The sequence below is a fragment of the Falco naumanni genome, chromosome 2 (genome assembly GCF_017639655.2).
Source record: "Falco naumanni isolate bFalNau1 chromosome 2, bFalNau1.pat, whole genome shotgun sequence".
Lineage (NCBI taxonomy): Eukaryota > Metazoa > Chordata > Aves > Falconiformes > Falconidae > Falco > Falco naumanni.
Window position 1 is genome coordinate 47,371,847 of NC_054055.1, and position 26,241 is coordinate 47,398,087.

Genomic DNA, 26,241 nt, shown 5'->3' on the forward strand with positions numbered 1-26,241 from the left:
TTGGAGAGAAAATTCTTAATCGAAGTGGACAATGTGCTCCCTCCTCTTGTTCAATTACTATTAAGGAATGCATCTACTTGTCTTCATTAACTGTACTTGATATCTTTATATATATGATGTGTGTTTCACAGCTTCCTTCCATCTTTTCAAGAAGCCCAGCAAAATCAAAGGTTTCTGAACAACAGAATTACTACTTCAAGGTCACTTCTACATGCATACATACAATTGTTAATGGGACAAAATGGAAGAAAGTGAACATTATCAATGGTTATTATCAATAACTTCATAGTTACTATACAGTGAGTAAATTCAGTGAGAGACAACAATTATAACTTAATCCCTGCTGAAGGATATGAAAGGATAGACAAACCCCAGATATGCTAAAGTCTACAGAAATAAGACATGCAGGCTTTGAATATTTATTTTAAACTAAGAAGTAAAGATACCTACCTAGTATTATTAGCGCTATATCTGACATACATCTGCCATAATAAAATAAAATAAAATACATTACTCAGTGGAATTCAACTTGTTCATGTCTCATAAAACCAACATGTCAACTAAGGCATAGCTCTCCCATGGTACCCTTAAAAAAAATCACAGCCCTAAAGGGCCTTTTCTAAAAGTGTCCTGTCAGTTGTCTTAAACATCAACACGTTTTTGCCTGGAAAACTTCCACCGACTTCAGCTGTCCAGCAATGCCACAGGGAAGTCAGTTTTGGTGCACTGTAAGACAAGCTTTCCAAATCATCCACTGAATCCTGTTGGTTTAAGTACATCTATTCTTACTCAGTGCTACACATCAAAACATCAGTTCTTCATCTATAATCACCCAGTATCTTTTTAGTAAAAAAAAAAAAAAAAAAAAAAAAAAAGTGATTAATGAAAAGACTTGACCATCAGTGAAATAGGAACAGGTAAGGGCAAAAATGGGATCTTCACTTCTTTTCTAATGTAGTAACCTGTCTGTCTGATTATATGCCCATCCTCCAACAGTGGCAGCTTTTCTAGGTTCAGATAGGAATTAACGTACTTGACAAAATGCATTACATTGGAATCCCATGATTGTTGAAGTTGGCAGAGACCTTTGGAGATCATGGACTCCCAACATCCCACTCCAAACAAGGTCAGAGAAAGGTCTCGGGGCTGTGCCCTGTCAGGTTTTAGATATTTCCAAGGATGGAGACTCCACAACCTCCCTGGTCAACCTGTTCCAGTTTTTCACTAAGGTATATTTTTCTTATAAATTTTATTTCCCGTGCTTCAGTTTGTGCCCGCTGCCACTCGTCTGTTCACTGGGCGCCACTGAGAGGTGTCTGGCTCTGTTTGCTTTACTCCTTCCCAGTAGATTTTTATACACATTGATGAAATCCTCCCTGGGCCTTCTCTTCCTCAAGCTAAGCAATCCCAGCTCTCAACCTCTCTTTACCTGTCCGATGCTCCAAAAGTGCATTTAAGTAATGAAATACCCTAAACCAGTATTGCCAGTTCTTTGCTGATTTTTCCAAACAAATACAAGTAAATCCAGTTCATTTCCAAGCCATCTTTTACTCCACAAACATCACTGGTTGGAAAAGACTTTTTTCCATTGGGAATTCTGAAATTTTTGAACACAAGCAAACAACAAGGCTTTTTTTTTTTTTTTTTGAAATAAAGCCAACGATGATGATCTTGTATACTTCTACAGTCTAATGGTGCAAGCACTTAGACTTGCCTTAATAAGTAGTTACACATCATTTAGGATCCACCTGCATGGATGGAATCAGACTGACACTAGCTCACTCCACCCAAGATCAGAATTGTGTAGAAGTTAGCCTGGTCTGCTCTGGGTGCAATGCATCTACCTTGGACTGAGCTTGGTGCACACCAAGCTCTGCAGCTCCTGGCTTTCTACACTCAACCTGGTAGACATGTCTAATGCCTATTCAAAATACTCAAGTACTATTTAATGGATTCCAGATCCTAATAAATCTTTCTAACTATACAAATAAAAGATACACAAAGATTTAAAAGCCTTTTAAAACGTATGTTTATAGAACTCCTTAAAAAAGTCAGTAAAAGGAGTGATTTAGATCCACTTAAAATTGACATATAGTGAAAGAAACTCTGAGTGTTAAGATACTAATTTTACATTTTAATTCTGGCTTTTCATTCTGAAACACCCCCAAAATACGCTACCAGTTTAATTCTGAAACACCTCCCAAATACCCTGTTTATCCTTGTCAGCACAAAGGATTTGTAAGGCTCCCATTTTCTAGCACTGAAATGCAGTCACCTCCAGCGTGAGACAGAACAGATGTCTCCACACGAAGTGCAAACCTGCAGAACAGGGCAGTATGCTCTTCTCACCACGCTGCAGTTGATGGGAAGAGAGAGGAACAGAGGAAGCAGATTGTAATTATTTAAATTGGAATTTGGCCAAGAGCCCACAGTTGGCAATGCTGCTCTTTTGTAGGAGTGCCATGAAACACGATTGTACTCCAGGTTTCCCAACTCATTGGAAAGACTGGAGTCCTCAAGGTCAGACCTTGAATAATTGGAAAACTTGGTTATTTTTGTGAAAGCTGTAAGCTCTTGAGTAGGCAAAAGCACAGTGGAAGTCTCAGCAAATCATATACACTAGAAATTTCTTGTATTTTTACTCCAGACTATACCTTCTCTAGTTTTTTCTGTTCTTTTGCTGTGACCAACACTTTGGCTTATGTAATATATGTATATTTGTGTATCTATGTACACATGCAGGTAAAACCACATACATGCATAGATATGTTTATAGAGTACTTTAAATGCATTTGATATTTATTAATATTACAATATAAATTTATTCTTTTTCAGTCAACTAAAAAACAATTTGTTGGATTCTCTTGCATAAATTACATACATATGTAAACAAATATCAAATGACCCGACCTATTCATATAACACATTGTTTTTCCTATGAAGCCATTTGTAATTGAAATTTCTCAGCTTATGTATGAATACTCTTATAAAAAGATCAAATGCTTCCAAAATACTAAATAATGAATTGCAAATATTAGGGAGTTTGCCATATTCTTTCCCTTCGTTCTCTAGCATGAAATTTGGGTAAACAAATATAACAGAAGAATTTTAGTAATTAGCCCTACAGAAGTATCTTCATAATCTATGGAGGAGACTGACATGGGCTGTCAATTTCATAGTTCATTTCACATTTCACAGTCGGTTACCATCTCCTATCAGAATATAAAGTACAACATTTTTTTGGGGAAAAAAAAGGTGCTTTCCTGTCATCATAAAATGGTCATAAAAGTTACCAAATTCAAATTTATGAAATATTTAGATTACCAATTATTAAAGTAAAAAAATACTAAATTATTTCATAAACATTTCTCTTTGGAACTTCAAGGTTATGAATACCAGTTAATAAACGCTTATACATATTTTTATTACATTTCATAATTGTGTCATTCAGTGTGAGTAGCACATGATTTGTCAGTATTTCAAACATTTATTATTATGAACTGATATCCCAGTCAGAAAACAACAAAAATATTTGTAAGTCCTCAGTGACTTTGATTATTAATGCTTATGAACACAAATTTTAAAAATGTTACAGACTAGTCCAATAGTTAGGCAGGCATTCATAATTTATGTGTGTGATTTTCATAGTTTACATTACTCATATTATGGCAAGTACTAATGTAAAATTGTTTCAGAATATATTAAAAAACCCTAAAATTCAAAATACAAGATCAAAGTGATGGAACGCATTACAAGTGGGGGTTTTTAAAAGAAGACAGAGGGCTAGCTTTTGTTCAGATTGATATGGTTTTGTAAAAATGCTTGATTTTACTGAAACAACTTTTTCACACCAAACTAATGAAAAATATTGTGTAGCACACAATTTATATTACATAATATTTAATATATTTTATTTATATAGAGAGAGGTATAAATACATAAATATATATGTATACATATCTATATATGCATCAGAAGTGTATGTGCCTCGTTATGGCAGGTTTCAAGTATGCAAACACAGCAGAATTGAGCCTTTCACACAACATTAAGATTAATGGGTCCAGACCTGTAGCACATACTGCCTGCTGTGGGTGCATTTCAGGGAAAAGATTCCTATACCTTTGGCAAGCTCCAGTTGGCCCTGTGAACACCCATTAGCAATTATGATGCTTTTTTCAGTTTAGTCTCATTTAAAAAAACAACAAACATCATTCCAGTTTGCATGAATTCTGCTACCTCACTTGCAGCTCCAAATCCACCAATTTTTTTATTAGCTTGGCATGTTTCTCTCCCGACGCTGCAAAGGCTGGGCATGTATGTGTTGAACCCACCCTTCTTGTCAGGTAGGAGCATCTTTGGGGATTTCTCATTATTCTTTTTACTGGTACCTTCAAATGCAAGCCATTGTCTGACTCACCACTGATCTGTTTCTTCAGGGTAACGAGACTTGTAAGCCACTAATGCAAACTTTGGGAAATTAAGGTCACAAGAAGGTAAAAGGGCAACAAATGCTTCCCCCCATCCCGCTCCCCCAAGAGCAAAACGAGTAGAAGCAAGTTTTGGAGAATGTGGTTTGTGAAGAAGGTATGGTTACCCTAATGCCTTACCAGCGTTGCCTTTCAGGTTTTACTGGGTCTCAGGTTTTGACTCCCACTTTTTTCCAGGGCACTCTTCTAGGATGGCTATAGACAATGGGAAGTTTCACGGCAACACAGAAGTTACAATTTAGATAACCACTGATGAGTATCATCCAGATATTAAAGTGGTATTTTCCATGTTACTGTTCTGATAATTTTGATGCAGCCTCACATCCCATAACATCCACAGCCCCCTGTTGAGCTGTATGATCTAACCAGTTACCGTGTCACGACAGTAAAATTCCTTCCAGATAACACCTCCCACAATCAGGACATCTTTGGCTTGTCAGGAAGATTTCATGGAGGTTCTACTTTTAATTATAGTAGAGTTTTCTTTCCAAGTGACAGTTTTCTTTTTCAAGAGAAGGAAAGAGGACTGAAGATGGTCACTTCTCACTGGTGAGGGTGAGCTTTGGGACTTCTTCACAGCTAAAGGAGTTCTTGGAAAGACTGACAAGACCAAATAGAGGCCAGGGTTTTATTTAATGCTGGCACTTTTAAGTTAGCAATTGCAAGCTAATAAATTATGTGACTACTGTTGCTATGTAATACAGTAATCTTACCACTGCTGACAAGAGAAGAAAGGTGACCAGTAGAACACAGAAGACTAATTTTGAGTCCTTTTGTCTCCCTTGACCTGGATGTGGACACTCATTCAGCAGCTTGGATTCAAAATTTGAACAGAAGTGCACAACATCTATATGGAGAACTCACGGGCTTCCTGAGCAGACTACAAGAACACAGTGGCCCAACCAGCAGGCTGCAGGAAAGCACACCTTCCTCTATGAGTGGACCCCATAGAGTGAACCACCCTATGGACCAGACCTGGCCACAGGTTGCCTGTTGGACCATCCTGCTCCACCAATACCAGAGTGCCAAGTCTACCCTTCTCAAGAGTGATTAGAGTGAGTCAGTCTTTGACGAACATAAGCTACATGTATATCCACGTCGCTATGGATGTTCGAGTGTATTTAGAAAACTGACAACAAGCTGCAGTTAATCCCCTCAAAGGAAGAGCCAAGACTGCAGTAGATAAAACTGTGGATGGGACCAGTAGTTAGCAAAGCGAACCGTGGCAAGGACGTCAGTTAGCCGGGCTGTGAAGACTATGGCCTACCTGTAGAAAGCTGCAGAATCATATTAGAAATATGCAAAAAATGCTTCTTCATAATGAGTGGTTGGTGAAGACTTTGGACTGTAGCATAAGATGAAGGGAAAGAAAGCAAAGAGGCCATGAGAGATATTAAACAGAACATGTACTTGCAAGGGATGTCATCTCTACAGGTGCTTCTGTTCCAGGCACAGGAAGCTTGAAACTATGTACTAAAGGTCCTGGGACCATAAAAAAGTGACAAAGATGCAGCAGGACACCAATTTAATAGAAGGAAACCTAACTATTTGGAATAAAACAGCAGTAGCTGCAAACACATTTTGGGATGCACAGATACTGCAAGCATATAAAGTTATATATTTGACCAGCTACAGCATATTTAGTCTGATACTGTTTTTCACTGCTTTTAAGAACAGTAAATTGAAATATGCACAAAATTACACTGTCAGCATACAAAGAGATGATCGTTTTCATGAGGCATATTCCAGCATCGAGTGCATGCACTTCTGAATTAACGCACCAAAAGTTTCTTGCCTTTTATTTGTGATGTCCCTAACACAGGAGGATTTGTGACTATATATGGATGTGTAGAGAAGAGACTGCAACTGACATTTTGAGCAAAAACAAACAGAGCAAAGATAGGCATTACTGATTGTTCCAACAAACATCAGACAATTTTGCAATGCGTATAGCAAGGCTGAACTCTCTCCAGTTTTCAACTAGCTGTAGAAAACCATCCCACTCTAAAGCTTTCATCTTAGTTCTGAATTGGTTACTTCTTTTTTACATCACTGTCACTGTTTAACAATTACATGGGACCCCCCAGAAGAAAAAAGGTCAGACGTGTTTTTGTAATGCATCAAAATTACAAATGTTTTATTGGTAATTTAGTATGTTTACACTGTCTGAACCACAGAAGTTGCTATTTTAAGTGACCACAGAAAATGAAACATAGAACTCTATTACACAGCTATACAGTTTTAAAAAATCCTTTTAACATTACCTCAGTACATACAACATTCTCTTGCTAAGCCAACCGTGTGTTGGCAAGAGCTGTTCAGACACTGAAATGCCACAGCTCATAGCAGATGTTCCATAACCATCAGATTTTGCGTTTGATTCTCTGAGGTGTAGTACCAGTGTATAGTTCAGTCCGCCCAGTCTGAAATACCCTTTCCTAACTCCGAGAGCTGTGTGCCAGCAGAATTCAGAGCAGCTGGGGAAGCAAAATCTAACTACTATCTGAAGGCCAAAACACAGAGATACGATGTAGTTTCTTACAAGTTTATTTTTTTTTCATCTTGAGGCAGTACGTGTCAACTTTTCAGACCATTAAGACAGATAATTCTTATTTTGTCACACCACTCTGGGCAAGCATGTCAAAATTGAACTCCTATAAAGATGCATGTGCCTCTCTGCAGTTGTTCTGCTACCTGTGATCCCATTTGAGACTTACAGAGCTTTAGACTAGCTGGTTTACCCCATGAGCTGATTTTATCCACTTTTCTTAACTTTTCTAAACAACTCCTTTGTCAAAAAAAAAACAACAAAAAAAAAAACAAAACAAAAAATCCCCCAAAAAACCCAAAAAAACTTAGCTTTTTTTTATTCAGATAGCAAATGCCAGCTAGGTTTTTTTTAAGAGCTATGGCTGTGCCCTAATTCTGCTCCAACTGAACTGAATGGTTAAATATTCATCGATTTCAGTAAATGGAGGAACAGACCCTGTACTGAGTACTTTAGAAAATGTCTGTGTTGAGTATTAAGAGATTTAATGTTAGCCAGAACTGTATAAGAGCAGAAGTTTTGAAAAATTTTATTACAGGAAATGAAAGCTTCAGTAAAAATACTGCTATGAAAAATACCGCAAAGAAGACAAAAAATGTGCTAATACATATATATTAACTCCCCAAAAGTGGGCAGTATATACGGTCTTTATTTGAAAAACCTAAATGTCTGACCTAGCAGGACTTGTCTTAACAAAGAGTTAGTCCAGGAAAAAACAAAAAATATGTTACACAATTGCCAGTACAAAGCTATATTTTAAATAAAAATAACAGTAATATACATGTACAATATTGTAATGATATAACTTGATGAAAATAACACTGATCAGTATCAGACATAGGATTTAGCTGATTATCCACCCTGAAGAGATAAAATGCGTTTCACAGAAATAGACGCAGGTAGGGTGAAGTGAAGCGATATTCATGGCTTGCCATGTGAAAGTTACGGTAAAAATGTAAAGAACAAAACTTTACATAGATTTATATTTAAAATAGTTCAAGCATTGTAGCAGTTGGGTGCACGTGCTACAGAAAGATGGTAACAGCAACCTAACAGCAGACACCACACACACTTGCACACATATTCCCACACACAAACACACATGTGCCCATGCTCAAATGCATGTGCATAGGTCCTCAGCTTGATTATACAAGCATATACTTACTAGCTTTTGATGGGGGCAACACCAGGAATGGGGTTCACCTCTCCTGTTTTTAGCTGTCTGCAAGGTAGCTGTAGCTACCTAAAGTCAGATGACATGAAACCCATCTAAGGTAACATCAGCTGAATATTTTAAGGAAAACTGGTTTCATCCTAAGCGTATTTAAGGCACTTTATTAAAAAATCTGAAGTTAATCAAGGCTGGGAAAAAAAGGTAAAAATTCTTACATGTGAAATTTGGAAATTTAAAAAGAAAAATTCCTGAGTTTTGATAAATATTTTTATTATAATAAAATACCATGCCTATAGAAAACGTCTTTTATAAAAGCATGTTACATGACATTTTTTCTTGAATGTCTCATGCCTTAGTGCATGAAATACGTTAATAAGTCTTTGGGGACATTGTAACAAATTAATAGGAAATGAAAAGCCAAAAAATGACCTGCCATGTATGTACAAAACATGTATTGCTCCTGGCAACACACATCATGTTTACTACAGGCGTCTTTATCTTTCTGTTTTCTTAAAGGGTCCTGCCCATATTTTAATATTTTATAATTAATTACGCTTCTCTGACTATTTACAGAAGCAGAAACTAATCACACATCTTAAGCCCATAAATATGGAACTACAAAAGTAGAACATATTTTAAAACAGTATGAAGATGAGTATGCTACATAGTACTGTTCTCTAGAAGTACAGTTCATGAATTATTTTCTTTATGAATGTTTAAACGTAAATGAAAATAGAAGTTCAAATTTTCCCTCTGTTTTCCTTGGTTACATTTTTTCCACCTGCTATTTCTAAAGGATCTTGCCCCAAGACAGTATTTGGATTGCAAAAAGAGTTGTAAATTGTTTCAAAAGTATCTTGAGTAAAGAACCGTCAGACTTTTGAATGCCCACTGGTTACATTGGGTATAATCAATTCATGTTCAGTTAAAAATATCTCATTTCCAGTACTAGCCACCACTTGCATGGTTATAATAGTATAGTGTTTGCTTTTGGTGTGTTTTTGCTGCCATTAAATGCAAATAACCTGGAAATGGTGAAATGGACCATACCCTAAGTGCAGCCAAATGCACTGAACGTGAACAGTGGTCACAGAACGGCATTTAGAGAGGCCTTGGGAGGTTCCTTCTAACAATAATAGGTTAAAAAAAAAACCATTAGAGTGAAATATACTTTTGACTTGACTGCATCCTTTAATATTTTTATTAGCTACCTCTTATAACACACCTGATAAAAATTCTACTTTTTTACATTTAAACTTCTATTACAAAGTACTTAATGTTTTATTTTTAAAAAACCACAATAGTGATGGTGGTTAATCTGCTTTATAAAAGATAATACATTGAGTTATATAGAATAATGGCTTTGATCCAATTAACATTATATTATACTGCTTGGTAATTACTGTGACTTCAGTTCCTACAACTTTTCTAGCAAATACAAATGATAGTTTAATGTACAGGAAGTGGGGATAATTTAGAAGTGCTGATTCAGAAGTATTCAAGTGCTAACAATGACTTGTTCTTTCTACACTTTTCTTCATGTTCCATAAATGACACTTTTATAAATGGCTGTGATTTTCAACATGACAGAGTTTTGGGGCAATTATTTTTTTTTAATGTTCTTTTTTTTTTGTGCAAACACAAACCTAGATTTTTCTAAACATTACCATCTCATTAAAAGTAATTGCCACTTTTACGTAAAAAGGCACCAGCATTAATGTAAGAGAATATACCTTTTATGCTTGTTTTATGAAGAGCTGTACTTGTTACTGGAACGGAAATTATCATATCCGTGATCATTAGCTTTGAACTTTAAACAGGACTGCCTTTCCTCCAGCGACAACAGATCTTTGGATTGGCACCAGCAACACAAGCATGACTGTTAAAATAAAAGGAATAAACATTTTACATCATTTTGTTTTGCACATGTGGCAAAATGCACTGAAAAGCTGCCCTTCCTCAGTGGTACAGTAGGAAATGGCAAATGTGCAAGCTGCCATTTGGGGATTACAGAGTAAGCAAAGAAACAAGGTTAAGTTCTGCATTGCTCAGGTGGCCACTAACTACTGGGATGCCCCACTAGTAACCCAAGTGCTGGAGGGCAGGAAGAGTTATATTGAGTTATAAATAATAAATACCGCTTCCGAGTCTGGTCTGCAATTCTAAATGCATCTGAAAATAAAATTATGACTCCTTCCTCTGATAATCTTTCTTAGAAAAAATGTACGCACCGTAATCTGTACTTTCTAAGCTAGATGCTGCTATTGATGTTTTTTGAGGGCGAGAAATGAGAACTGAAGTAGGAGAATGGTGAAAACCTATATACAGTTCATAAATTTACGAGATGTACTGCAGACCTTTTGCTGATGCTACTGACTGGCCTTTGGGTGATGGAAGTCCATCTGGGATCCCGCACACCCACTTGTTTCCATGCTCAGGATGCTAGAGAACTATTCTGTGCTCTCAGCTCCAGTGACTCCTTCAGGGGGCCAACAATGTCGACAGGGAAGAGGAGACAAGACACTAAGGCCTCTGCAACATGTGCTCTTCTCATGATTATGTGGGAAATCCCCCAGCGCTATGAGATGGAGAGCTGACTGGCTTCTGATGAGAAAATATTGCCAGTAAGGAATTTATACAGCCGGGCACTAGGCTTAGCAGTGGCCGATGGTTAAATGCTTGGCAAGAAAAGAAAAATCTAAGAATTTGTGGTAGACAATGTAAGAACCCTGATACAGTGTCTGAAGACAGTAAGGGGGCACAAAACACCCAGATTTGGACATTTTCCCAGAAGACATGAGGGCTGACGGACTGACGGGCTGCAATCCAGAGCCTCAAATCCTGCATGGAGAATTAGTGCCCAGGACTATTCATTCAAACCAAGGCAAAACTATGAACAGGTCTAGGCCTTTCTCACAAAATGTTGGCATTCGAAAGGGATGTGTGGATACTTCTGCTCTCTCATTGTATGAACGCCTACCGATTTAAGCGCTCAGTCAGGACAAGGGACACAGGGTCAGCACTGTCCTGCTGGGTGGCAGAGGGTAAGGCTACGGGAATCTCTGCAGGGCAGTCCGAGGCTGCTCCGTCAGTGCTCTTGAAGTGGCTGGGTGCCAGCTCCGGTCAGGAAGTGATGCAGCACTGATTTTAGCATGCTGCCAAGAGGGTTTATCGTACACCACTCTCTTTTGCTTTCTCTTTTTGTCCCTATGAATCCTTAATTCCTTTCTATGGAGCTTCAGCAGGAGAGGGAGAGAACGTCTACCACAACCCAGCTAAAATTTAAAGTAAATATAACGACCATTTAAAACACTTTGTGAGTATTAAGGGATGAATTGTACTGCTTACATGATCTTTTAACTAGAGGAGCAGCTTCCAGCAGCCTCTTACCTTAAAGCAGTTTTGGAATCTTTTGCTCACCAAATACAGAGCTATTGGATTGATGCAGGAATTCAGCGAAGCCATGTTAATACCAATGTAGTCCATCACAAGAAAAAAGCTGTGTGGAAATTAAAGGGAGACAGTTGTCATTTTCTCTGAAAAGGCTTAGTAGAGGTTCACAACAATGAAAATTGGACTCAGCTTCATTCAACCAAGACTAACTGTTGAATGTCACAGTAAAGGGGCTTGTATCAACGGGATTAACTCATGGAGGTATCAGTCGTGCTCAAAAGTAACATTTGAATCAGTAGACCATTCTCATGAAAGTCATTTCAGAAGATGCAATCATCTTAAATTGTGGAACTAAACATTCACAAGATTTTCTTCACATATGTAATCCTAGCTGTTCTGTTGAGAGGGAAAACAAGGACAGAAATTCCCCCTCCAGCCTCGTAACCTCACAAGAGAGTAGGACAGTCCCAAAAGGGATCAGGAGGAAGACAGGGCAAATGGAGATTCCATTTTCTGACTCTGCTAGTGGAGTGAACCCAGAGTGTCCTGGATGGAGAAGCAGGGAGAATGGTCAGACACACTGAGTAAGCTAGTTCATTAGAAAATCCAAATATGCTTATGGAGATTGTCAGCAGCACACAGGCATTTTATTTTTGCAGTCTTACCTTAAAAGTTCACATCTGTTGGGGTCCTTCTGATCATAAATAGTGAGTTTCAATATTCTGCTTAGGTGAAGTGGGAGCCAACACAAAGCAAAAACAAGTACCAGACAGAACACAGTTTTGGCCACCTCACGTCTCTAAAGAAGAAAATTGGACAGAACAGTGTTATAGTTTCTGTCTCTCTCCCTCTCTCAGTTGTTGTCTTCTAATACCCAAATGTTTAACCAACAAAATAAAAACCCTGCCAAAATAGGAGTTACAAGAACACCAAATACCTTATTTTCTTGGGAAACATACTTAATCTTTTCTACTGTTTTAGACTGTGTTGCACTGATTCTTTGTATCTCTAATTTTAAAAAGTATGAGTAATAATATGAAAAACCAAGGACACGAAAAGAGTCATTTAAATTAAAATGAAGAACATGTTAATCTCCCCCTTCACTTTCCAATACCAGCTTGTTTTCAATTGCATTTTCTTGTGCTTCAATGTCAGGTCTTATTTTAAATGTCCCAAGAGATTTCAATTACAAAGATGTAAGAGGAAAGGGGCAAAAATATACATTATAGTACAAATTTAGTTTAATTCTAGTGACATATGATGTTTGCATCTGGTGCACTACTAACTTGGAATGTATTTTGGAATGCGTTTTGTTCTGTTAACATATACTGCTAACCTCACTACAGTTCAGCATGAAATTGCTTCAAATTTTATAGCGCCAACTTCTAGATAACAAAACATTACAAAAAATCCAGCACACACACAGACACACACAGACACACACAGACACACACACACGAGTTCAGCAGCATCACTGCTAGGAAACTTCTTCTTACTCGTGATCTTGAAGTCATCATACAAGAACAGAATAATGATGTGGCAGTACATCAGTAAAGGTATTACTCTCATCTTCTCTACAGTCAGTGGAGTTATCAGGGATAATTTTTTACCTGCTTTAAGTGGTCATTTAAAGCAATCTGCATCCCGCTTTTCTTTCGTAACATCTCACAGGTCATAAGAGTATAGAAGAATGCTGTGATAGCCAGTGGCAAACAGAAGTAAAAGCTAAACAGCCACCAGTCTTTAGCTTGCTTGTAAAACTAGAAGGAAAACAAAAGCAAAAACATTGTTAGGAGTTGAATGCTGAGAATTTTAGAAAGTATGCTATAACTAGTTGGTCAGTCTGCCCTGAAAAGCACCTCGATAAGGTGTACATTACAGGTGAGAAAACAGGACAAGACAGTAATATGCCCAAGGCCCACAAAAAGACAAAAGTTCCTGAAAGCTCTTCTTTTTTAACGTATATACTTCAGAAATTTTTCAGTATTTCAGCTAAAGAGTATATTCACCTTCATTCCATATACACTTGTGCACACTACAATCGACACAACACTGAGAAGATCCAAGGAACTCTTCCGGAGATTTTATAAATGTCAGTGTCTTACCATCATAAAGGATGTTTTCTGCGTGGGGTGAAGCAGGCAGATTCTAAGATCCTTTCCTCTGTACTCCATCGTAATCATGTCAAATGCGATAGCTTCTGGAACAGCCAGTATCACTGATATAACCCAGATCAGTACAATTTCAACAGCAGTCCACTTCGGCACGCCAATTCCTTTAATGCGACTCCAAGAAGCAACTGCTCGGTACCTGAAGCAACAGCACATATTTGCAAATTAAAAATATGAGAAAACCCACCTGATTTAACTGGCTTAAACTCAGCTTATTTGTACTGTCTCAGCTGAGTGGCAAGGTGAATTTGAATCAATGCCTGTACTGAAAAGAAATTATAGAGTTTGATAAAAAAATGGTTCTCACCTATCTATACTGAGGGCACACAAACTCAACACTGTGATGCCCACTGATGCCTTCTGAATGAAGGGTACTAACTTGCACATTTCGACACCAAAGGGCCAGTCCTCTGCAAGCAGCTGTGAAAAGAAAACAACAATTAGAAATGGCCCATGTTTAAAAAATAATTCCCAAAGCTAAAACATGGACTTTTGTCTTGATTGTTTTTCTTTTCCACTGTGCAAAACTTAGGAAGAACCTTTTCACAAGGGAGTCTTCAAGGCATGTGTCCTAAAAACTAGGCAGCAGCTTTAGAGCCGGTCCCTAGTTGGGCAAGAACATGCATAAAGGCTCAGTCCCAGCTTAAGCCCTGCGAACTCCACTTGTTTTGCCTCTAACTTCACCACCTCCGTGGTTCTGGTAAAAAATGACTGAGCAGGTGAGTATTTCCCTTGTCATTGGCTTTACCTGCCTTGAGGTTTCACTGTTTTTCTTACACGTTCCAAGTAACTCTCAATTTACTAGAAATACAGAAGATTACTTAAGGTTTATCAGAACAGGGACAAAGTCAATAAGTGCACATTTGTGGTGGGGTTAATCTGAAGTTTGGGTGTCCAGGATCCTCAGATGAGAAGTCAGACAACCCCAGCGAGAAATTTATCCCGTAGTTTTTAGCTGACCATCCAATAACAAAAGTAGGGACCCACCAGACACTCAGGGAGCCATAACAGCTGGTTTTATCTGAATGTTTTGCAGCAGATAAGGACAGATCAGATTAATCCCTCACTGAAGATCTTTAATGGCCAGTTTTCCTATGATTCTATATTACAATACCGAAAGGTCTATCTGCACAATCAGTATACCTATACATGCTATGGAATAAAGAAAACGGCACAATGAACTTCAGATTGGTTCAGCTGTGCTTTAGGTCATACACTTCACTGGAAATCTTCTGTCAAATCCCCAGTGGTACATTTCAGCAGATTTAGGGGACAAGACCCACTGGACGCAGAAAGCACCTTCTTCACAGCTGACACTATGAACTGTAGCTTCAGTTCAGAAACATTTAATCTTTGTGTGCTGTTAAGAGCTGCTCTAATGGCTCAAATACACGACAGCAGCAGCCAAATCTTCCAGTTCATCATAAAAACAAGACTCTCCAGAACAGGGGATATGCCAAGAAATAGTCACAATTGTTATATACAAAAGTAAACTTTCTGAGTTTCTGTAATTAGTTACATTATCTAAGCCCATCTCTGTTTTTCATAACTTTCTTCAAATGAGGCCTTTGGATCTGTCGCAGACATAGGGCTACAAAATATAAAAGGAGTGGAAAGAAGAACGATAACTACCCAAAAGAGTTTGCAATCTCTCTCCCATGACTCGGGTCTCCTCAGACATCTCATTTAACAGGGATGTGAGAAAAGAAGTAGATCATCATACTGTATAGATTCTGCTGGGGACCAAAATGATTGAAGACAGCCACAGAGTTGCACACGTCGGTTTGGCTCAGCAAAGTCCTTAAGCACACATACATGTGCTTCCAAGTATAAACAGCTATATGATCCACAACAGTTGTTGAAAAGCCCTGACACAATTTAAGTATCACTTTAACACAAAGGAAGTTAAGTACATTTTGTGACTACGTGCTTTTGGAAATCCCCATGAAGTGCCCACCAGTAGTTTCAGACACCAGAACACCTTCAAAAATCTGCTTTAGTCCTGTGGTGAAATGGGGTCTTTAAAAAACCAGCAGTAACTGTAACATGGTCCAGCTTTGATCTATTTCTTCAGTGGTCTACTTAAGTAAGACAAAGAGTATAATGCTTCTGCAGAAATGAAGCAGAAAGATAAATTGTAAGGAATTATGTTTCTTGAGAATTTTATGGAAAGTAATAAAGCAGAGGAAGTAGGGATGAGGTTGTAATAACCATACGGTATCTTTTGCTTATGCGATGTGGGAAAATAACTCAGTCTGTAATTAAAGTATTTTCAGTAAAGCCTCTCCCCAAGACTTCTCTTGAATTGCTGTAAGGGGGTGATAGTAACAAACTACTATTAAAATCGCACTGTGAATAATTACAGGTGTTCTAAATGTACACTCCTCAGTATCAACTGACACCTGGACTAATTTAATATGTATCAGTCAGTCAGTGAACCTCCAGCCTACCACACCTAGTTGCTATAGAAATCAAGGACTGGGTAGCAAGAACATTGCATACTTGTTTATAGTTATCTATTGTGTACTGTACACGCGTATATATGAAACCAGAGATGACTCATTAAAAAAGCACCTCAAAATTCAAGGGTGATTTTTTTTTCTTCATTTAAATAAAATTCAGAACTTTGGTCAGATTTCTCTTGGCAGTTTCTGTTGAAGACTTTTAGCTGCAACAAGCTGGTGTACGTGCATGACTTCCCTAAAATCACAATGGTTCAGCCACACACTGGAGATTTCCATGAACTAATACTTATCTCTCAGGTGCAGACAGTCACACCTGTGCCCCAAGCTGACTGGATTTGAGCCAGCTCCAGCTTGGGAGCCATATGGCTGGATTATAATGGGGCTGCACATGAGTGAATGCAGCCTACTGAGAAAAACAGTGCACGATCTTGAGTTTAGCATAAAATCAAAATACTACTTGCATCCAGACAGCTTAAATCAGGGGCAGAATGGACACACAGCTGTCTGCAATGGATTGGAAAAACATGGCCTTTATCTCTTGCAGCTGATGTATTGTGAAATTTGAGCATTTTAATGCATGAGTCACAAGATTCTCTATCACAGTACTGCAAGTGGTTAATGATATGCTTTGCAGCAAAAGCTTGAAAACATTAAGAAAGTAAAAGGAAAAAAGCAGAACGTTTTAACTGCTGAAATATGCTTCTTTGTTTTTCCTCAGTACTGCCATCTCCTCAAAACACTGCCTTAAAGTCCAGTGAAAAGCCACTGTATTCAGAGCATCATATTTGCAGACAAGAGCAATGATTATTCTCAGCAAAGTATAGATGTAGTCTAATGCAATTTTGTATGGATAAAACAATTTTCTTACGATTCACAATAAGGTATCTGCACAAAGGCATCTGCCATTTTACAAATGACAAATGACTTAGAGCCATGAGATACTGCCAAGTGGCAGCAAAGAGAAAAATAATGTTGCGTTTTCATCAGCAAAATGCCAAGATAAGTCTACCATTGGCTGTATTCCGAGTGACCTTTTCCAATGTTTTACAATCACTTACTTTACATAGGCAAAGTTTTAACTGCTAAGCCACAGAACTGTGATGAAGATGAAATAGAACGAAAAGAAAGGCAACATATTACAGAATGAAGTGAAATCATACTTAAAAGAACCGGTACATCTGATCCACTCCTAGCCAACACTTTTCTCAGAACCAGACACAGATCTGAGCTGAAATTGATATGAACGCTGCACAGCTATGAAAGTAGTCCCATCCCAAGGGATGCTGTGACTCAGAGACACACCTGTGAAACACAATTCCTGCCCTGCTTCCTCTTGGTTGTGCAAGGACAGAAAGATGTTCATCATCTGCTGCTGGAATATACCAGCACACGAGCACGATCTCCTGCTTTCAGTGGCTCAGCAGCTGTGGCCACCAGCCAGAAGGTTAATGCCACAGCTCCAACCCACTGCTGTTGACTTTCTGCAGTCAGGCATGAAGAAGTAGCAAAGCGCGCACTTGATTTACGTCAGCATCCCAGTCCCGAGCAAAGAATGCACAGGGAGCGCAGAGCAGGAACCTGTACTCCCTCCTAGCTGTGCGCTCACAGCAAGCCCCATCCACAGGAATGACAGGACTCAATTTTCATCATTATGAAATGCAGAGTTATGTGGGAAAACAGACACGCAACTGTATATCTAATTCAATGTATCTGTGAAATGACCGGCAGATTTTCACCCAATACTTTTAAGACAGGGAGGTCATGAAAGTATTTTTCAGTATTCCATAGGACCAAATATTGTTCAAAACAGGAAATTTGCCCAGGAAATTAAGCTTATGGTCAGGGATAAGTCAGACAACATTAAAAAACTTACTAATATTTAATAGCAATTACGATGTCAGGGTAGGCATCTTCCCTCTAGACAAGAAAATATATCCCGCTTCCTAGTTAGGCTAAGAATGTTTTACTAATCTATCCAATAAACATTGTAAATTTTAATATAAGGCATGAAATTATTTTCTTTTCCTGTGTCTTTTAATAGTAATTCCTGCTTAGAAACCTCATTTTTTTAAAAACAACAACTTACTTAAGATCAAATAATATCATATAGTCATCTTGAAAATGACAGAAACCTTATAATGTGTTGTCAAAGTAAAAGATTTCTGCAATTTCACAATCCCAGTGAAAGGACTGCGTGAAAAGTAATCATAAACAAAGACGTGCTGCTGTCAGATTCAGAAGCAATAAAGAAAGACGTGCTGCTGTCAGATTCAGAAGCAATAAAGAAAGACGTGCTGCTGTCAGATTCAGAAGCAAAAAAACCCAAACAAGACTCAAACTTGTTTTGAAAGTTGTCACATGCATCTTTTAAGTGAATGTATACATAACAAATGTATATGCAATGAAAAACTATTCTAAATTTACAAATCTATACTGACATCATGATGGAGATCCATCTTGAAAACTATGTGTGTACTTTTAACAACATAAAGACATTTCCAGTACCCCATGTATTTATTAGGCTTCAGAGTAGACTTGTTCCCACCTAACTACAGAACAAAGTTACCCACCATTGCCTGTAGAGTCTAGCCAGGTTCCTCCACTGGCTACTCAGATCTTTCCTAAGTGCCTATGAGCTGCATTAGTTGACCATAAAGGGTTCCTAAGCAAAACAGACTTCTAGCTTAATATGGTCAGAAACAAATCAACTCTGTGTAAACAATTCTGAGATTAACTTTGTAAAACCTCCAGTAAGTGGTTCAGATGTTGAAAGAAAGGAAATAATGGAATTCTCCCAATAAAATGGCTGTTATCTTTAACATCAGACAGAGCAGTGTAATATGGAATAACAAACACCTTGACTTTTTTTGAAAGTTAGGAAAAGATTGGCTTTATGATGAACGATGCATGCCCTATAGGTGCTTGCATTACAAGAGTCAGTAAGGTCATCACAGACATTTCCATGGAAATAACTGCCTTTTTTAGAGCACAGCCGGATTAACAAAGGGGCCAGTTTGTGTCTGCACTGGATGCACAGTCCTGAATCTGGTCTTTCTTATATTATACAATGTTAACTATATTTTTTATGTAATCCCCAAAACATAATACTGAAAAAAATCACTGCCTACAAAGCTGACTTTGGCGTTCAGTCATCTGCTTGGATAAAGTCCAGTTTTTATTCCTTCCCTGGATATTTTTTTCTCTGCTCTTCCATTGTGTTCTGAGATGAAGGAACCTGTGGCAGTATTTCCCAGATATATATTCTTCCTCAGTCATCTGTGTCATAGCAAGTTGATAGAGTTCAGAAAGCCGCACAAGAGTGTACAGAGGATAGGCTGTTCCTCCTGTTACAAATCCATTAGAACATGACAATAAATTGGATTTAACATTAAGAGAACACTAAAAAATAAGAGAGAGGGGTGTTGTCTATATATCAGAAGAGAAAGCATGTTTTATATTATTTGATTATGGTTTTTTTAAGTCTATGTTTCTAATTCATTACACATATAATCATGAGAAGCAAAGCTAACATAATTTTAGAATTGCTAATCCTGATGTTGTTTTGGTGTCTTACACGTGGGAGTTACCAACTGAAACTAAGCATAAGCCTTCCAGAACTGCAGACCTGTATTGTCAGGAGTACAAGCTGCCACTGTCCTGCCTTCCAAAGATTAAGTGCAGAGAAGGACATAAAAAGCTCACTACTGAGCTGTCTACCTACTCTATCCTTCTGCTCCTCATGGCCACACCTTTAATTGCTGCTTGCATCCTCAAATTAACAAAGACATGCTTGCTTACAGCTATTTAGTGAAGCAGTTGACCAGGCATAGGACCACCCTCATGTCCAATTAGTAGCAATTCTGCAAACTATATACCCTGCCACAACCATTTTGTACTGCTGAATTGTCTAATTCCCACTCCGCAGTATGGCCAAAGCCAGATTGTTTACCAGGACCCTGAACACCAGGAAGGTCTTCCAGGTTCTGTATGCTGGAACTGAACACCCCTCAAGCCCTCATTTCATACCGTTTCCTGACTGTGTGACAGATTCCAATACTTTCCATTTTCTACCGAATGTATTGATTGATACTCAAATTTATCAAGTGCAATGGACTAATTAGCATCTTATACATTGGACTGCATTTGCCTCACAATCTAGGTAACACCTGCTTTTCTTTAGATACCCTGGATTTTTTCATTTGTACATTTTTTTCAGCTACTTACATATTCACATAACATAAATAGATGCACGGGCTATCTTTTGCAGTTATCACTTTTAATGCCTAATAAAATGCTGCTCCTAGTGTGAATTCTGAGCTCTCCCTTATGGGTCTGTCTGGAAAGCATTCACAGACACTTTCACACTTTCTACCACAAGTGTTGTTGAGTAAACTGCTGGCATTTTTTTAAGATTACAAATTCTTTCACACTTTTTCATGCAGCTGCCTAACTGAGGATCTGGTAGCAATTCTGAAGATCTGTTTCATCCAGCTTTAAATTGTTTCAAATTGCCAGTTACAACTGTAAAGTATACTTGATTTACAAACCAAGCCTTTGCTAGCCTTTGTCCTCCCATACTGCTGGGTGATTATAGCCAGCTTTTGCCTGCATTACTGCATTCTCCCTCTTGCGGGTGGAATTAAATGGGATGCAGAGTTCGCAAAAAGTTATCATCAACGCAAACTGCACTCAAACTTTTAATTTTGATGAAATAAACACCATATCTAATATTTGTTTTGCTGGGGTTTTTAACTTACATTTATTTAAAAGTCCTGTTTTAAACCAGCAAGTAAGTATTTCACTCACTATTTTAAGGGATGATATAAATTTAATATGGGCTCTTCAGAAAGATGAGTAGCTGTGTGAGAGACTTAGCACCTGACAGCTATTGCTTAGCTCCTAGATTATCAATAGTAGAATAAAAATCCTGGATTTGCAGGTGGTATAATATTTATCAGTTTGCAATCTGACCTTTTATTCCTCCTACTCCAACCTACTCATAATGATACAATTGATGTTATTCAATCAGGGTAAGGGCTGTACTATATTATTGTATGTTATCATTAATTTACTTTTGAAATAGTTCCATTGGATTGCAAAGTCTTGTACTGAGCAGCTGTTATTGGATTAATCTTTTTGATTTTTCTGAGAACAGATAAAAAAAGCTCAATACCTTCTTTTACAAAAATACGTTTTTTTCAAAAGAGTTTAAAGTATCTCTTTTTCAGATAAGTACATATCTCTCACAAAAGCTACAATAAACGTATTGTATGGAGAATACTGAAACTCCAAATCAAAGAACTCTCGTGCAAGTCAAATTATCCAGCTCATCAATTTAACACAGTCATGATGCTTCCTGCTTCCTAACACTTTAACACTTTAAACAAGAAAGATACAGGATTCTCTCATTTCTGCAGCTTCTGGGCGTAATCACTTACGGATACGGAAGACTAAATTCAAAACCCATCTCTTTAGCGTGGTCTTCCAAAGCTAAAGCAATAAACCCCCGCGTTTAAAAACATGCCTGTGAAGCAAGGAGAAGATGATAGATGAAGGCTCTGGTGTTCAGTTTACGCACTAACTGATGGGTGCTCAGGGACCCCGACTGTCACCCTCCAAGGCAGCAGGCGCCTTGCTACTTTCAGCATCCTGCCCAAGAGTGCCGATCGGAACTAGAGGCTGGATCCAACTGCCCAGCAAATTCTTGAAGGGCAAAGGGACCGCACCAGCTGGGCAGACACGAGGCCGTAACCCCTTCCGTGGAAGCCTCACCACGCCGACGGGCAGCGCAAAGCCAGTGCCGACGCTGCAGGCGCGGCTCGCCCCCGCCGGCACGGGGAGAGGGTGCGCAACTCGGCGTCCCGCCGCACGACCGCGCAGCCTGCGAGGGCTGATGCCGCTCGCTCAGTTCAATGGTCTTGGCTCCTCCTGAACAACAGCGACCACACGGGCCCGTGTCACGTTTTATGGCCGCTCCGGCCCCGCTGCGGCGGAGGACCCGCGCGGTACCCACGGGCGGGGGTCCGCTGTGCCTCCCCTCCATCCCTCTGGGAAAAGTTGGGAAGCGGCAAATCCACCGCGCGTTTCTCTATCTCCCGTATTGCCGTTATCCCTGGGACAGCACCTGTTTCCAGGTGCCTTACGGGGGCTGGCCACCTCCACCTCTGCTCCATTCCCAGCCCGGAGCGCGGAGAGGGCTGGGACCGGGGCGCCAAGAGCGTGCCGCTGGGGAAAACGGGGACAACAAGGACAAGGTCTGAGCGGAATGTCGCCTGCCGGCGGGTTTGCTGCCATGGGGTGAAGCCCCCGGTGTCTGCCGGGCAGGGACGGGGCGCGTTTCCCCGCAGCACCCGCGGCGGAGCCGGCTGTCGGCCGGGAGCCGGCGGGCAGCACCGGGAAGAGCCCGCCGACCACCCGCGCCCGCCCGCGGCCCCGGCCCCCCTCACCTTGTAGACGTTGATGGGGATGTCGATGATGATGTGGAGCAGGTCGCCCAGGGCCAGGCTGGCGATCAGGATGTTGGGACCGTTCCTCATGCACTTGTTCTTGTAGATGATCCGCAGCAGCGTGGAGTTGCCGATGATGCCCAGGACGAAGACGAGGCAGGACACCACCGTGTTGATGTACTTGAAAGTCTCCTTGATCTCCGTCTGCCCCGTGCACATGGGCGGCGAGGCCGAGCGCGGCCGCCCGCCGCCCGCCCCCCCGCCCTTGGGCAGCGCGGCCGGACGGGAGGCGTTGGGCTCGGCGCCCCGTAGCGCGGGGGTCCCGGCCGTGGCGGGGGCGGCGTCGGCCGCTGCCGGCGGGCCCTGCTGGCCCGGGCCCGGCGGGCGCAGGGAGCCCTGGCCCTCGGCGGCGGCGCGGCAGCTGAGGAGCAGGAGCAGGAAGGCGGGCAGCCGCCGCGGCCGGGCGGCGGGCATGGCGCTGCGACACGGCCGATCCCCCGCCGGGCGCCCGCCGCCGTCAGCGCCGACCTGCGCGGAGAGAGGGGTCAGCGCGTCAGCTGTGGGGACACCGCGCCCTGCCGGCCGCCGCCGCTCCCGCCGCCCGGCGACGGAGCCGGGGCGCTGCCTGCCGCCGGACGGGGACGGGCGGCGGGGCGGCCGGCGGAGCAGCGCCGGGACGAAAACCTGCGCGGCGGCCGGGGCGGGAGGTCCCCTCAGACCGGACCTGCGAGGCGTCGCCCCCGCTGCCCGCCGCGCAGAGCGCGCCTCTCGCCCTCACCTCGCCCAGCGAAGCCGAGCCGGTGCTCCCCGCCCGCCGCCTGCGGGGCTCTGCCTGCCGAGCGAGGGAAACGCGCTCCGCCGGTCGCCGCGCTCCGCGCCCCGGCTGGCTGCCCCCTCCCGGGGCCGGCTGCCGCCGCTGGCCGGCGATGGGCGCCCCGGGCCGCGGAGGCGGGAGGAACGGGCGCCTGCGGCGGGACCCGGCGGCCGTCAGCCGTGCACCAAACCCCGTGCCTAAAGCCGCGCCAGCGGCGCCGGGCCCCCCCCCTTTTCTAAAACATTCAACCGCATCTGGCCCATCAGTCACGGCCAGACCCCACCCGCGCCCTCCTCCCCCCGCCCCGCCGCCCAGCCCGGCCCAGCCCCTCCGCCCGCCGCAGTCCGCCGGTGCCCCCCGCCGCGGCGCTGCGAGCCCGGCCCCCGCCCGGCCATCTGCCCCGCCACCTGCCCGCTGCGGGTTGGCTGCGGCAGCCTCGAGAAGTCATTCGGCGGGGTGTGAAACAGTTTTCTTGGGCCAGAAGGGCTGTTAGCAAGAGGGTTTGGCGCTGTTAGAGGTCGCCTGCCGGGAGCAAGAGGGCTTTCCCAGCTCTCCTCTCCGAGAGGCGCTCCCCGCCGGTGGGCACGGGGCTATCCCCGCAGCCAGCCCCTGCCCGCCCCCCGCACACATGCTGGAGAAGCTGCTTGCGCAGCACCGACGAGATCAGTTGCACGTTTTAAAGCGCTTCGCAAACCGCGGTGCTTTGGGCACTCTTTTTGCTGTCAGAAAGTGTATTCTGCCTGTTGCGGCGTTGCAGCGCTCCGGCTCGGTGACCTGGGTGCCGCCTTGGGCAGCCTTGGCCATGCATCTGATCTCAGCCAGCTCCTTCCAGCCCTTGCGCCCTTCGGTGAAGGTTAAAGGAAGGAGCAAGGAGATTTGCACAGGATTCTGTGGAGACCAGGAACAGCCTTTGAGGGTCAGAAACAATTGCACGTCTAACTGAAAAGAGTTGAATTTAAAGCTGTTTTACAGCATCTCTACGGACATCTCCCTGATCTTCATTTTAAACCGTGCTGGAAGCTAAATCATATGCAGAACATGAATGTATAAATGTTTCGTTACAGAACTGACCCGCTCACCTATGTTATTGACATACCCGTAGGGGCAAACACTGAAAACCAAACCATTCTTTCAAAAATTGGTCGTCTGATCCATCTCATCTTTCCAGCATCTGCTAATGTCTTGAGCTACTGTAGCAGACAGCCTTTTCTCGTCCTCATTTAGCTTCCTCTTCACATCTCCATCTTTGTTTAAAAGTCTGCTGTATCAAGCACCTTTCCCATTTAATCATTCTTGATCCACTTCCTAATGTAGCCAGCACACTCGGTTTTCTTCCCCATTTTATGTTGCAGTGTTTGTGAAAGGCACCACAGTCACTTCTGTGTGAAGGTAGCTGGAGGTTCATTGCACTCCAGTCAGACAACTGAATTTTTCAGGTTCAGGCTTTTCCAGATCATGTTTTGCAGCAGGAGTCCTTTGGCAGCACCAGGACCAATCCCTCTCCCAATGACAAAAGTGTTAACATTGAATTAACCCTATAGTATTCTGAGCCCTGGGGACTTAAATGAAGTTTTTTCAGTTTTCACTTCTGCATTTTCTCAGTTTCCAATTCAGCAATCTGGAAGTGAACAGTGTCGTGCTAAAAGCAGTACTGATTTTTTATTAGAAACTCTTGCAAATTAACACAGCATTAACTTTTAGCTTGAAATGCATTTTACTTGCAAGGTTCTTGCTAAATCTCAAAGGCTTCTATGCTGATCCTGACCATCAAGAAACAGATTACGACTACACTGAGATATATTTGCTAACATTTTTGTTAGGGCAGTTCCACAAGATATGTTTGCTACTGTTGGGTAGCAAGACCATTGCTGCCACTTACTTCACCTTCAGAAGTTTTAGTAATAGAAATTTGGTTTCAGAAATTTTTAGCAACAGCACTAGTATATACAGAAGTCCGGGCAGCTGCTGCTACCTGAAGCACATTACTTTGTAGTATTGCACAAAATGGGTCTGCGTGTCAAAGCATCTAAGCTGTTTCTGGCTGTAACTAGCTAAATTTACCACCCTTTTTGTCCCTACTCTTCTTTTTCAGAGATTAGAGAAGTTAAAAAGAGCATACGCTGCAGTACAAGTCTGCTCTAATTAATGAAAAAGAAAAGGAAAACACAGTTTCAAAGAAATTTATGTGAGGGATAAGATAACACTGTATTAAAACACTGAGAACATAGTGGATAGCCTGCTTCGTAGTTTAAATGAAGTTTAAATGAAGAAGCAACTAATAAGGTTAATCTAGACTGCAACAAAGACAACAACCATCTGTAAATTTAATAGGCTGGTGCCCCTTTGCTAATTAAGCTATGAAATACATTCCTTACTGAACTGTATGGAATGCACAATATAAGATTACACAAATTGCTGCTAGTGTATCCAGATATATATTTTTCCTAGAAAGCAGAGGTATTTGTCCTGTGGAAAGTTCACTTTTGTACAAAACAGGGAAAGATGGAGCACCATCTAAAAGATCCTCCAGATTGTCTGACACTCATTTTATTATATTCTCCACTTCCACTGCATTCTATCTTATTGGCTATTAACAATTGTATGAATTATAGCCAGTCACTATTTTAATTACATCAGATGCAACATCTCCATCAATGACTGATGATGCTCTATGCTCTGAGTTTTTTTTTTAATTTTTTATTTTATTTTTTTATTATTATTATTTGGAGCGTCACAGAAAGTA

At 41.3% G+C, this 26,241-nt stretch overlaps 1 protein-coding gene across 1 annotated transcript; it reads right to left on the bottom strand.

Annotated features, from left to right (window-relative positions):
- Window positions 1-7,645: 7,645 nt before the first annotated feature.
- On the bottom strand, window positions 7,646-23,685 carry EDNRB (endothelin receptor type B). Its single transcript, XM_040584268.1, has 8 exons — window positions 23,463-23,685; window positions 22,685-23,212; window positions 14,081-14,193; window positions 13,708-13,912; window positions 13,213-13,362; window positions 12,268-12,401; window positions 11,600-11,708; window positions 7,646-10,088 (listed from the first exon to the last, which is right to left on the bottom strand). Exons 2-8 carry the CDS (start codon window positions 23,156-23,158, stop codon window positions 9,957-9,959), a joined length of 1,317 nt encoding a protein of 438 aa, XP_040440202.1. The 5' UTR covers window positions 23,159-23,212; window positions 23,463-23,685; the 3' UTR covers window positions 7,646-9,956.
- Window positions 23,686-26,241: the final 2,556 nt, after the last annotated feature.

Bases quoted from the DNA above. Each gene is read 5' to 3' on its own strand.
- EDNRB (XM_040584268.1), bottom strand. From the start codon at position 23,158: ATGCCCGCCGCCCGGCCGCGGCGGCTGCCCGCCTTCCTGCTCCTGCTC. The intron at 14,194-22,684 runs GTGAGGGGGGCC...TTCTTTTCACAG, and splicing joins TCCCCATCAACGTCTACAAG to CTGCTTGCAGAGGACTGGCC. The intron at 11,709-12,267 runs GTAAGACTGCAA...ATTTCCACACAG, and splicing joins AACAGATGTGAACTTTTAAG to CTTTTTTCTTGTGATGGACT.